At 43.1% G+C, this 13,087-nt stretch overlaps 1 protein-coding gene across 1 annotated transcript in view; it reads right to left on the reverse strand.

The window, feature by feature from the left end:
* Positions 1 to 11,882, reverse strand: part of LOC126307472 (WD repeat-containing protein 73-like) — a 107,044-nt gene extending 95,162 nt beyond the window's left edge. The window contains exon 1 of the mRNA XM_049992072.1: positions 11,659 to 11,882. Coding sequence (XP_049848029.1) covers positions 11,659 to 11,747 — 89 coding nt within the window. The 5' untranslated portion in view covers positions 11,748 to 11,882. The remainder of the gene's footprint in view (positions 1 to 11,658) is intronic.
* Between the last annotated feature and the right edge of the window lie 1,205 nt (positions 11,883 to 13,087).

Below are 13,087 nucleotides of genomic sequence, written 5' to 3' on the forward strand. Positions count from 1 at the left end.
GACTGGAATACTCTCCTTCAAATTCTGAAGGTGGCAGGGGTAAAATACAGTGAGCGAAAGGCTATTTACAATTTGTACAGAAACCAGATGGCAGTTATTAAAGTCGAGGGGCATGAAAGGGAAGCAGTGGTTGGGAAAGGAGTGAGACAGGGTTGTAGCCTCTCCCCGATGTTATTCAATCTGTATATTGAGCAAGCAGTAAAGGAAACAAAAGAAAAATTTGGAGTAGGTATTAAAATTCATGGAGAAGAAATAAAAACTTTGAGGTTCGCCGATGACATTGTAATTCTGTCAGAGACGGCAAAGGACTTCGAAGAGCAGTCGAACGGAATGGACAGTGTCTTGAAAGGAGGATACATCAACAAAAGCAAAACGAGGATAATGTAATGTAGTCAAATTAAATTGGGTGATGCTGAGGGAATTAGATTAGGAAATGAGACACTTAAAGAAGTAAAGGAGTTTTGCTATTTAGGAAGTAAAATAACTGATGATGGTCGAAGTATAGAGGAGATAAAATGTAGACTGGCAATGGCAAGGAAAGCGTTTCTGAAGAAGACAAATTTGTTAGCATCGAATATAGATTTATGTATCAGGAAGTCGTTTCTGAAAGTATTTGTTTGGAGTGAAGCAATGTATGGAAGTGAAACATGGACAATAACTAGTTTGGATAAGAAGAGAATAGAAGCTTTCGAAATGTGGTGCTACAGAAGTATGCTGAAGATAAGGTGGATAGATCACGTAACTAATGAAGAGGTACTGAATAGGATTGGGGAGAAGAGAAGTTTGTGGCACAACTTGACTAGAAGAAGGGATCGGTTGGTAGGACATGTTTTGAGGCATCAAGGGATCACAAATTTAGCATTGGAGGGCAGCGTGGAGGGTAAAAATCATAGAGGGAGACCAAGGGATGAATACACTAAGCAGATTCAGAAGGAGGTAGGTTGCAGTAGGTACTGGGAGATGAAGAAGCTTGCACAGGATGGAGTAGCATGGAGAGCTGCATCAAACCAGTCTCAGGACTGAAGACAACAACAACAACAGGACCTTGGCTAGCAATAAAATGTGTCACACCATATGGGATGCAGCATAAGCAAAAATGCATCAGGAAAGATTGGTTGGTAGGTAAAAAGAGGGGGGAAAAGACCCAACTATGAGATCATCGGTCCCTTGTTCCTAATAAAACAATGCCACAAGTGTGAGAATAAAACGGATGGGACTTAGAACACAAAACGGAAAGAAAGGGAAAACCACAAGAACAAAGGAAAGGCAACGAAACCTAAAAGGAACAAAAGAATACTAGAAAACAACAGAGACACTAGAAACAGAAGAGAGTAAAACAAGAAAGCATGTTACAGTGACTGGCTGACCACGATAATGAAGGGGAGAGGCCAGCTACTCTGCAACACATTAAAACTTCCACCCTAAAAGCACTAGGGTGTATGACACAGAGGGACACAGGACGTGCGCTAAAACCTACATAGAAGTATAAAACCCACTCTCACAGATAAAACTTAAAACTAAAGCTGCTGCTGAGGCATCGTCGCCCAACGTCGAAGGTAGGGAGCTAGAAAAGTTAAAACTCTGTCGAAGAGCAGCTAAAAGTGGGCAGTCCAGCAAGAGGTGGAGGACTGTCATTTGAGAGTCATAGCGACACTGAGGTGGGTACTCACTATGGAGTAGGTAACCATGTGTTTTTATGGCCAATGTGGAGCCAGCAGAGAACAACTGTTTTCTGTGAGAGGACCGAAGAAGACTGCCATACATTTATTGTCTCCTTAATTATATGCAGGTGCGTACTGTTATGCCATTCTGTCTCCCAAAGCCTGAAAACCACGCAGTGTTAGACAGAACGCAGGTCAGCTTAAGAGATACCCATCTCCACAAACGGTTTCCGCGTCGCCTGTTTGGACAGCCTATCAGCAAGTTTGTTGCCTGGGATTCCAACATGTCCAGGGGTCCACACAAACACCACTGAACGACGGGACCGTTCCAGGGCATAGATGGACTCCTGGATGGACACTACTAGAGGATGGCGAGGGTAGCACTGGTTGATAGCTTGCAGGCTGCTCAATGAGTCAGTACACAGCAGAATTGACGTGCCAGGGCATGAGTGGAAGTGCTCAAGAGCACGAGATATGGTGGCCAGATCTGCAGTGTAAACACTGCAGCCATCTGGCAAGCAGTGCTGTTCAATATGTTCTCGATGAACATATGCGAAACCTATGTGACCATCCGCCATCGAACTGCCGGTGTAAACCACTTCTGAGCCCCAAACACATCAAGAATCGAGAGGAAGTGACAGTGGAGAGCTGCAGGGTTAACGGAGTCCTTAGGGCCACGTGAAAGGTGGTTGAGGCGTACACCATGGAGGTGTACGTGAATGGACTGCAAGTAGTAGTGCTAAAGGGAAGGACTCCAGTTTGGAGAGAAGGGACAGCACACAAACCGCAATCGTTAGCCCCAACCTGGTCAGCTGAAGCAGGAGATGGACTGCTGCGGGCAGGAAAAGGATATGGTAATTTGGATGCTCAGGACAACTACAAATGTGTGCAACATAACTGGTGAGCAGTTGTGCACGTCTGATTTGCAAGGGAGGGACCCCGGACTCCACCAGTATGCTGGTCACCGGACTCGTCCTAAAAGCTCCTGTCACTAGTTGAACCCCACAGTGGTGCACAGGGTTGAGTAAATGCGATGCAGAGGGTGCTGCTGAACCATAAACCACACTCCCATAGCCAATTTGGGATTGGACAAGGGCTCTGCAGAGCCACAGCAGCCTAGAGCGATCTGCATCCAAACTGGTGTTGATCAGGCAACAGACAGCATTTGAGGTGCTGCCAGCACTTCTGCTTAAGCTGATAAAGATGAGGAAGCCCAAGTCAATCAAGCATTAAAACCAGTCCTAAGAATCAATATGTCTCCACTACAGTGAGTGGGTCATCATGAAGGTCAAGTTCTGGGATTAACGGTATGATGCCGACAAAAGTGCATGACACATGACTTTGCGGCTGAAAACTGGAAGTCATAGGCTGGAGCGCATGACTGTGCCTTGTGAATGGCTCCCTGTAGGTGACACTCAGCAACACCAGTACTGAGCAGCAGTACAAAATGCAGAAGTTGTCTGCATACAGAGAAGGTGAGACAGAGGGCCCGACAGCTGCTGCTAGGCCGTTAATGGCCAGTAAACATAGAGAGACACTCAATACAGAGCCCTGCGGGACTCCATTCTCCTGGATATGGATGGAACTATGGGATGCACTAACTTGGACATGTGAAGTATGGAGTGACAGGAAGTTTTGGATAAAAATTGAGAGCGGGCCCCGGAGACCCCACTCATACAATGTGGCAAGGATATAATGTTGCCAGGTTGTGTAGTATGCTTTACGTAAGTCAAAAAAGACAGCAACCAGGTGTTGCCATCTGGAAAAAGCTGTCCGGATGGTAGACTTGAGGGACACAAGACTATCAGTGGCAGAGCGACCCCAGCAGAAGTCGCCCTGACATGGAGCCAGCAGGCCACGTGACTCCAGGACCCAACCCAATCGCCGACATACCATACATTCCAGCAGCTTACGCTTACAAAGAACGTTGATGAGGCTGATGGGCTGATAGTGATCCACATCAAGCAGGTTTTTACCAGGATTGAGCACCGGAATGATGGTGCTCTCCCGCCATTGCGATAGAAAGATGCCATCGCACCAGATACGGTTGAAGACAACGAGATGTCACTTTTAGTCAGATGACAGATGTTTAATAATCTGGCTGTGGATCCGATCACACCCAGGAGCTGTGTCGGGGCAATGTGCAAGGACACCGAGGAGCTCCCACTCTGTAAATGGGGTGTTATAGGATTCACTGTGGCATGAAGCGAATGAGAGGACATTCCCTTCCAGTCCCCATTTGAGAGTGCGAAAAGCTGGGAGGCAGTTCTCCAACGCAGAGACTTGTGCAAAGTGCTCAGCAATTGTGTTTGCGTCAGTAGATAACACGCAATTTATGGTAACACCAGGAACACCTGTTGGAGTCTGGTACCCGAAAGACGTTTGATCTTTGCCCAGACTTGGGAAGGTGACGTATAACACCCAATAATTGATACGTATCTCTCCCAACACTACTGCTTTTGTCATTTGATAAGTTGGCGAATGCAGGCACAGACCCATTTAAAGGCTCTGAGATGCTCCACAGAAGGATGCCGCTTATGCTGCTGTAGCATAGTCATTTAATTGCTTAAGTGACTTCCGGCAACCACCAAGGGACTGTCTTACGCCTCAGGCACCCTAAAAAGTGAGGGATCATGTTTTCTGCCGCAGAAGAAATTGTTGTAGCCACCTGCTCAACCATCACATCAATGTTACCGTGTGTGGGGGAGATTCAACGGTGACAGCAGAGGTGAAAGTTTCCCAGTCCATCTTATTTAAAGCCCATCTGGGTAGGTGTCTGTGGGCCATGCTGAGGCAGTGACAGGAAGATGGGGAAGTGGTCACTACCACACAGGTTGTCATGTGCTCTCCGGTGGATAGATGGGAGAAGTCCTGGGCTGCAAATTGATAAATCAATGGCTGACTAACTACCATGAGCCACACTGAAATGCGTGGTGGCCCCAGTATTTAAGAGGCAGAGGTTGAACTGAGGCAGTAAAGTTTTGACATCTCTGCCTCACCCAATAAGCACAGTGCCACACAACAAGGGGTTATGGGCGTTAAAATCTCCCAAAAGTAGGAAAGGTTTAGGGAGTTGATCAATCAGTGCAGCTACTACATTCAAGGGTACTGCATCATCTGGAGGAAGATATACATTGCAGACAGTTATTTCCTGTGTTGTCCTTATTCTGACAACCACTGCTTCAAGAGGGGTTTGAAGGGGCACAGGTTCACTACAGACTACGTTTAGGACATAAACGCAAACTACACCTGACACTCAATTATAGTCACTACGGTTCCCACAATATCCCTTATAGCTGCAGACGGCAGGGGTCCGCATTGCTGGGAACCAGGTTTCCTGGAGAGCAATACAGATATCAGGTGTAAAGCTTAACAGTTACCATAGCTCAGCCAGGTGACGGAAAAAACCACCGCAATTCTACGAGAAGATGATGTCATTGTGAGACTGGGAAGGTATTGAATATTCAATGAGGTAGTTTATGCCTCAGAGTCACCTGCTGCCACCGAATTATTGCCTGAGCAGTCTATATCCATTGTGTCTGAGGGTCTGCTGAGATCTATGTCCTCAGAGGATGCCAAAATCTCCACCCCATCCTCAGACGCAGAGCTTCTAGGTAGTGGTAGTGTGGATGTCACCGCAATTCCCTTGGTCTTAGGTGTTTTCTTTTTCGATTTCTCTCACTGCTTCTTGGGTTTCCCTGGCTGGGAGGACTTTACTGGCTCAGTCTCCGGGACTAAGGACGAGCGTGAAGCCCTATGACCAGCTGCTTTTGGGCTCTTCAGCCTTTGGTGGGTGTCATTTTCCCCACTAGCAGAAACCTGGGAAGGCAGTGACCCAACGGATCCCTTCCTCATGAGAGAAGCTGAAGAAGACTTACGCTTCTCAGGCTTAGAAGTGGTGACACATGTCCTCGATGGTTGGGGGGAGGGGGTGTTGCTCCCGAAGTAGGTGGTGCAGGAGTAACAGGGAGGGAAATGCCCCCTACCATTAAGGGGGCAGGAGTAGTCTTCCGGCTCTGAGAGGTTATGGGGGTTGGCGGAGCCGATAGTGCCAGAACTGTAGTAGTGGCGGTGTAACACGATGTCATATGCACAGGATTCAAGTGTTCAAATTTTCTCTTAGCCTCAGTGTAGGTCAGTTGGTCCAGGATCTTGTACTCTATGACTTTCCTTTCTTTCTGGAGAATCCTGCAGTCTGGCAAGCAAGGCTAATGGTGCTCTCTGCAGTTGACACAGATGGGAGGTGGAGCACATGGAGTATTGGGACATGATGGGCATCCACAATTTCTACATGTGATGCTGGAAGTACAGCGGGGAGACATATGGCCGAACTTCCAGCACTTAAAGCACCACATCAGGGAAGGGGTATTGGGCTTTAGATCAGAGCAGTAGACCATCACCTTGACCTTCTCGGGCAATGTATCACCCTCGAAGGCCAAGATGAAGGCACCGGTGGCAACCTGATTATCCCTCGGACCCTGGTGGACACGCCAGACGAAAAGTATACCTTGCTGCTCTAAATTGGCATGCAGCTCATTGTCAGACTGTAAAAGGAGGTCCCTGTGAAATATGATACCCTGGACAATATTTAAGCTCTTATGGGGCGTGATTGTTACAGAAACATCTCTCAGCTTGTCATAAGCAAGTAACGTCCTTAACTGGGCAGAGGATGCTGTTTTGATCAAGACTGACTCAGATCTCATTTTGGACAAGCCCTCCAGTTCCCAAACATGTCCTCTAAATGCTCAACAAAAAACTGAGGCTTTGTTGTCATGAAAGATTCCCCAACAGCTCTCGAACAAACAAGGTACGAGGGCGAATAAGATCCGCTGCCATCCTTAGCCTGACGCCCCTCCCATGGTGAAGCCAGGGAGGGGAACGATTTGAGGTCATACTTCTGTGCATTGAATTGAGCTTGTGAATGGTTAGAGACTGCTGGTGATGGCCATTGCTGGGAGTCGTGATGCCCCAGGAGGACGGGCATCCGCCTCTTGGCATACATGGGGAGTTAATGGTGCAGGTATCAGCACAGCATCCCTGTGTGGTCAGGGGGCTACAACCAACAGGGTACATGGCGGCCCCACCACAACGGACTGGCTACTGTACCCTATATCATGTGCAAAGAAGTCCATGGTCATTGTCGACACAGAAAGTGATACTGCATAGTGCTTGGTGGAAAATGCAAACAGGAAAGTGTCCTCGCCCAAGAGATAGAGAATGGGCGGGACTGCAATGCGACGATGAGAAAGTGGGCTAAAGATCTCAATGCACGATGGACACAATGCACCATGTAAGGTGCCTTTCCCCAATTGGCTCGCTCTTTGGGAAAATTTTGAAGAATGGAGGTCAAACCCTACAAGGGACCATCACATAAGGCCGAAACGTGTGAGACAGGTGGGAATACCTCAGGCCTATTCTAATCCCCAGGGGGGAGGGGCAATCTGGAAAGCTCTAACGTGAAATCAGAGAAGGTATCATGTAGAATATGCAAGCAACAAGCAACACTAGGACTCGATGCCTGGGCCCTGCCACTGACCGCGACATTGCTTCTGGGTGCATATGATTGGTGCACCTATTTGTGCCTTGGCAGAAGAATTGTGGTCCAGTGGCTATATGGGAACAAACTGGCTATGAACCTGACACTTCACCTGAAGTTGGTGAGTAGGAAATATTGTAGAACAATAAAATTACTTTCTGCTCATTTATGATGAATTTTCAGGAAAACGAAAACCACTTCTGAACAAATCAATATAACTTCTCCAAGCACTGGCCAGATAAAACCCAGATTTCTCAGTTCATTCATGAGATCCATATGGTAGGACAGAGTAGCAAAGGTAAATCCAACTTTTCTTGAAATCCTTCAAAACAATTCCACAGTACCTTGTTACAAAAACATATGCATATAAAATATTTAAACTGATATGCAAGTGGAATGCAGACTTACTAACAAACATCATTCATAATATTGTTAACAGAGGAGTATTATAAAAATCGGAAGTAAAGGATAGTGTAATTCGTGGCAATGTGACAGAATCACTACTGGACACAATATAAAGGGTGTGCATAATAACTGAAGATATCTCAAAAAGTACACACTGGATCGAAAAAGTTATAATTCCAATTTGTTTGTCTTGAAGGGGACCTCCAACAATACCACACTAGGTCTGCCATTCCACCCTGTGCATGGGTGGAATGGCAATGGAAACCCCATTTTTTACTGCGGGTTATGACTCTATGGCAAACTCTTCATACATTTTGTCTGAAGCATTTTCTTCATTTCACCACAGAAGATGCTGTAATTGGAGGAATAAAAATGGGTACCACAATTGTAATTTACAACATGGTACTCAATAGACCTTGAATATTCAATGGCTCATGAGACCTCACTTCCATGCTGTGGGGGTAGGACAGGCCAGTATTTCACAACTTATAATTAGAAATCTCATTTCCAACATTTTATCCATACAACATATTGAACAGGGGACTACTCAATGCACCACTGGTGCCATGTAGTGAACTATGATGTATTATAACAGGCAGTACACTGTGACCAGGGCTCGCATATCATGGGGACATAAAACAGGTAGCAGTTCTAAATCTTATAATACTTGCACAGTATTTATTACCTGCACAGCTGCCTATGATTTTGAGAACAGATGTACAAGTAGACGATCACTGTTTCAATCACAAAAGAAAAAACTGAAGTGATCCTGATCTATGGAGAATGTAGGAGGAATGTTGAAATGCTGTATTTTGTATGCCAATCATTTTCCAGAGAAAGCTCACTGTTGTTCGTTCTTTTACAAGGTTGTAATCACTTTTATGTCTGATGGCAGTATAAAACCAGCAACAGGAAATGAAGCCAAATTTGTTAAACGAGAAGCTAATGAAATAGCTGTTCTAGCAGCAGTGCACCACAACCCATGGATAAGGATCCAGCAATTACAATGCAATCTGTTATGTCCAGTATTGTCACAATACTGCATTGTCATAAGTATCATTCATACCACATGTGACTGCATCAAGAACTTGTTGGCATCGATTTTCATAATCAGGTAGTGTTTTGTGAATGAGTGTGTCAACAAATGCAAATGACCCCTGCATTCTTGGCCGAGGTATGTTTTTCCGATGAGTCAACATTCACAAACCATGGCAGTGTTAACTGGTATAACAAGCATTACTGGAGTGTAAACGATTCCCTCTGGTTGACCATCAATGCCCTTCGTTAATTGATGTATGGCCTGACATCATGGGGAACAAACTCATTGTCTATATTTTACCGATGGCACATTGAATGGACAAAAATACTAAAACTTTTTGTTACGGGAACTACTGGTCCTACAGCAGGATGTTGCCCTGGACTTGCAACAGCGTATGTAATTTCAGCACGACAGTTGCCCAGCCCATTACACAACTGAAGCATGGGAGTTTTTAAACAGTGTTTACCATAGTAACTGGCCTACGAATAAGGTTTCCAATTAGGAGTTATGAAGTACTGCAGCATGGAGGTGGGGTCCCATGTGCTATTGTATATACAAAAGCCATTGAGTGGAATGTTATAAATTATGACTTCGTAACCATTTCTAGTCCTCTGATTACAGTGCCTTCTGTGGTGAAATGAAGAAAATAATTCAAACAAAATGAATGTAGATTTTGCAGTAGATTCATAATCTGCAATAAAAAACGGGTTCCCATGGAAGATTTCGATGTTGTCCCTCACCAATCATGCATCGAGTGGAGTGGTGTGTTGGGTATGGTACCACTGGATGACCCCCTCTGAGGCAAACAAATTGGAATTATAACTTTTTTTGACCTAATGTGTTGTTTTGCGACATTTCAATGTCTCCAGTTACAATGACCACCTGGTATATAAATGATGGCAGTTAAGTGTCTGCAGCTCTCTGACGCTGTCACAGATCATGCAATTGTGTACAGGGAAGTTAGGAAATTGTTATGACAAGCAGAGAGACTCACAGCTGATCAGTGTAGGATGCAAAGACTGGCAGCTGTCCCTCGACATAAAACAAACTGCAAAGTAAACTGGGAAAATAGATGAAAATATCTGATATCATTTGACTAGATGACCAGTCACTGATAAGTGTGCATCACTGCCACTTTTATATCAAGGACAGGCTAAATTTATTCAATGTTCTTTTTCATATCTGCATCTTTAATGAACTTCTTCATCACTAAAAAAAAAAAAAAAAAAAAGGTATGCTTCAGAAACTACTGTTACAAAAGTGTTCATTAACATCTCATGACAGTACACCACCCAGTATCACCTCTGTCTTCCTCTGGTAGTCTGTAAATGAATGTTTATGATCTTCATAAACTTTTATTTGTAATGCCAAGCTACACCCATTGGTAAAGGCTCGTATTATTCACAAGTTGTTACTGGTCAGTAATTGACAGAAAAACAGAAAGTTTCTTCTATGAAGGCACATTCTATATGACACAAATGATGCATATGTTTTTCCCCGTGACCGTAGCCACCTTCCAACTCAAAACCAAATTCTCAATTATTTGTGCAAGTAAGGGAATGCTGGAATATTGTAGAAACAAACTCACTGGGGTTTGACAGCCGTTGGAAGAAAGTAAGCTAGGGTTTAATGTCTCATCAGTGTAACGAGACACACATGACTTCTTGTAACAGTTTGTTGTTTTCAGTGGATGTCATAAATGTAGATTCGTTTGTGTATGAAGTTCAGTCACTCAGGTGATATTCACAGCTCTTCTGCACTGTTGTCAAGTCTGAGAGCATAAGAAAAAAGTTAGCGCATTTGAGGTATGTTCTAGACAGATCATTATGAAGATGAGCTGCTATCCATAGTAGCCATTGTTTTCAATGTACACATAAGCTAGATGATTTAAAAGTGAGTTCATTTGGTGTGTTGTAGGCTTTCATGTTTTTTCTGTCTGCAGCGAAACAGTATAGGTTTCACATGTCAAATACCACTGCAGCTGAGTTGGTCCCTCCCAAAAATTTCTTGCCAGAAACATCAACATCTATCCTCATATGCAACAGAAGATGAGACTCATCATAAGACATCTATCCCTTACCAATCAACTATGGCCCATTACTGATACTTCTTAGCAAAATCAAATCTTTTTCATTGACATACGCATAGCAGGATGATTATACACAGCAGCCATCACAGCTCATTACTCAGCTTGATTTGCTCAAACACTGTATAGACATTTATTGGTTTACTGGAAGTGTGATTCCACCTGTCTGCTTTGACCCATGATGTAATGGTGTTGTGATGCGTGACGTCACTATGACATGGTGTTTTGGAGTTGGTTCAGGTTTGTAGATGCTGTGATGTTGTATTTGATGATGCCTTCTGGTGTGGATGTTGACTTGTGGAGTTTAATGTATGGTACTATCTGCATGTGAATCTTGGTTACTGCTGAGGCAATGTAGGTCTATTTGATTCTGGGTAGTCAGTGCTGTAACATGGATTTAGAAATGTTTGCTTCATTTTTATTGAGTTATTATGTTTTCTTCCTTTTGCTTATATGTTTAGCTTTTTTATTGGATTTGATTATTTTGGTATTTGCCGTGCATATGAAAATAATTTTTTTTTTATTCCAGCTTTAAACATGGCTGTTTCTCAGCAACCGTATATAATTTTCAAGTAAGTAACACGCGGCCACCCAGCTGGAAATAACTTATGGTAACACAGACATAGGTTTCGACAGCTCTAAGGATGAATGAAATTTTGAGAAACCCTAAAATTACATTGTGAGAAGGCATTCGTCAGAGCTTGGAGCAGATAAGCTCAAGGCAAAAATAAAATGAAACACGGTATGTGCTTTGGCTCGTATACCTAGCAAGGAACAACATCAGACGACATGTGTCTCTTGATCTAACGATAGAACGCTAGTAAGAACATTGGCGTGTTCAAAAAAATAATTTCCTTCAACATTCCTAAGCAATGTGCCATTAAATGAAAAAGAAATCCATAATTTCCCTCCACATAATAATAAAAAATACCTCTTTATTGAGTCATAAAACCAGTCGTCGTCATCTTCCTCTTCTGATATTACAAGTTCTTCCTCTCGTAATTCACGTGCAGCATCCATGCTGAAACTTTTTTATCTCCTGTCTTTAAATGAGAAACACGAGACAATAATCATCACTACACGGAAATGTTTATATTTACATCAGAGATGTGTCAAGTTGAATTCTGCCGTAATCTCTGTGACTAGTCAGAGATTTTACTAACAAATACAAGAGCACCCGAAACGCTATTGTGTAATCTGGGTATTTTTACAAGGTCTTTTATTTAGGGCCCCCTTCAAGTACAAGAGGCTGTAGTCCGATATAAAATGCACCTACACCTAAATCCTGTAAATATGGAGTCAATGGTAGCGAATATTTCTAATAAGTGCAATATTAGTTAAGATATTTGTTGAATTAGTAAAGAACTCCCTTGTAAGGAAAAACCAAAATGCAGGAAATATTTTAAAGCCAATTCGTACTGGCCGTCACGTTACGTCACGTCACCCTACGTCAAGGTTTCTTGGGAACAAAGTTTTGACAGCTGACGTTATCGTACATCACAGGACGTGCCTTAGATATATAAATATTTAGAGGCACGTAAGTCAAAGTCTTTGAAAGTAGCGCAGCCACAGTAGCTCTCGTAAGGTCCTTTGTAGATCACGGGACGTTACGAGAGCTACTGTGACTGCGATAGTTTCAAACATATACTTTGACTGAAGTATCTTGCTGAAGCCGTATTGAATTTCGTCAATCTCGTATTTGGTGTGTTTTATATTATAGCCACATTATAAATTACATCCTATAAATAAATGTTGTCCCAATACACTAGCACATTGTAGATCTCTCGAAAAGGTACAGTATAATAATACTGAGTTATCGGCATATAAAGGTTTCAGGAGGCATATGACACAGGACTAGGTCCAAAGCGAGTGCAACATGTTGTTAGGTAGTGGAAAACTTTTCCTAAAATGAACTGTAAATGCTGTAACTTTTGTTCATTGGCAAAAATCTTATCATTCAACTTAACATTGCTCAGAGTTTCTAGGACTTAATTTACAAATTAAGCATGAAACACGCAAATCAAGTGAATATTCAAAACATTGTTTATCTGGTAAAATCTATCACTGATTGTCAAAAACTTAAAAAGAACAGGCACTTGTGAAAAAGAATTAAAAGGTGATCTAGTCTCACTTCAGCCTCTTATAAAGTATAAAAGAAAATTGAAACGCTATTTATTTTAGTAGATTTCTTTTCCAAACAAGAACGTAATGAATAAAGCAAATATGCAGACGAATCTGGTACTGGTACAGGCATATTCCTGTTGACATTTTTCCTTGTTGTTTCAGTTACTTTCACAAGCGAAGGAAGTATTTACTTTCCTGGCAGAGAACTACAATTTTTCGCATAAATTAGAACCTAC

Source organism: Schistocerca gregaria, chromosome 1 (assembly GCF_023897955.1).
Source record: "Schistocerca gregaria isolate iqSchGreg1 chromosome 1, iqSchGreg1.2, whole genome shotgun sequence".
Lineage (NCBI taxonomy): Eukaryota > Metazoa > Arthropoda > Insecta > Orthoptera > Acrididae > Schistocerca > Schistocerca gregaria.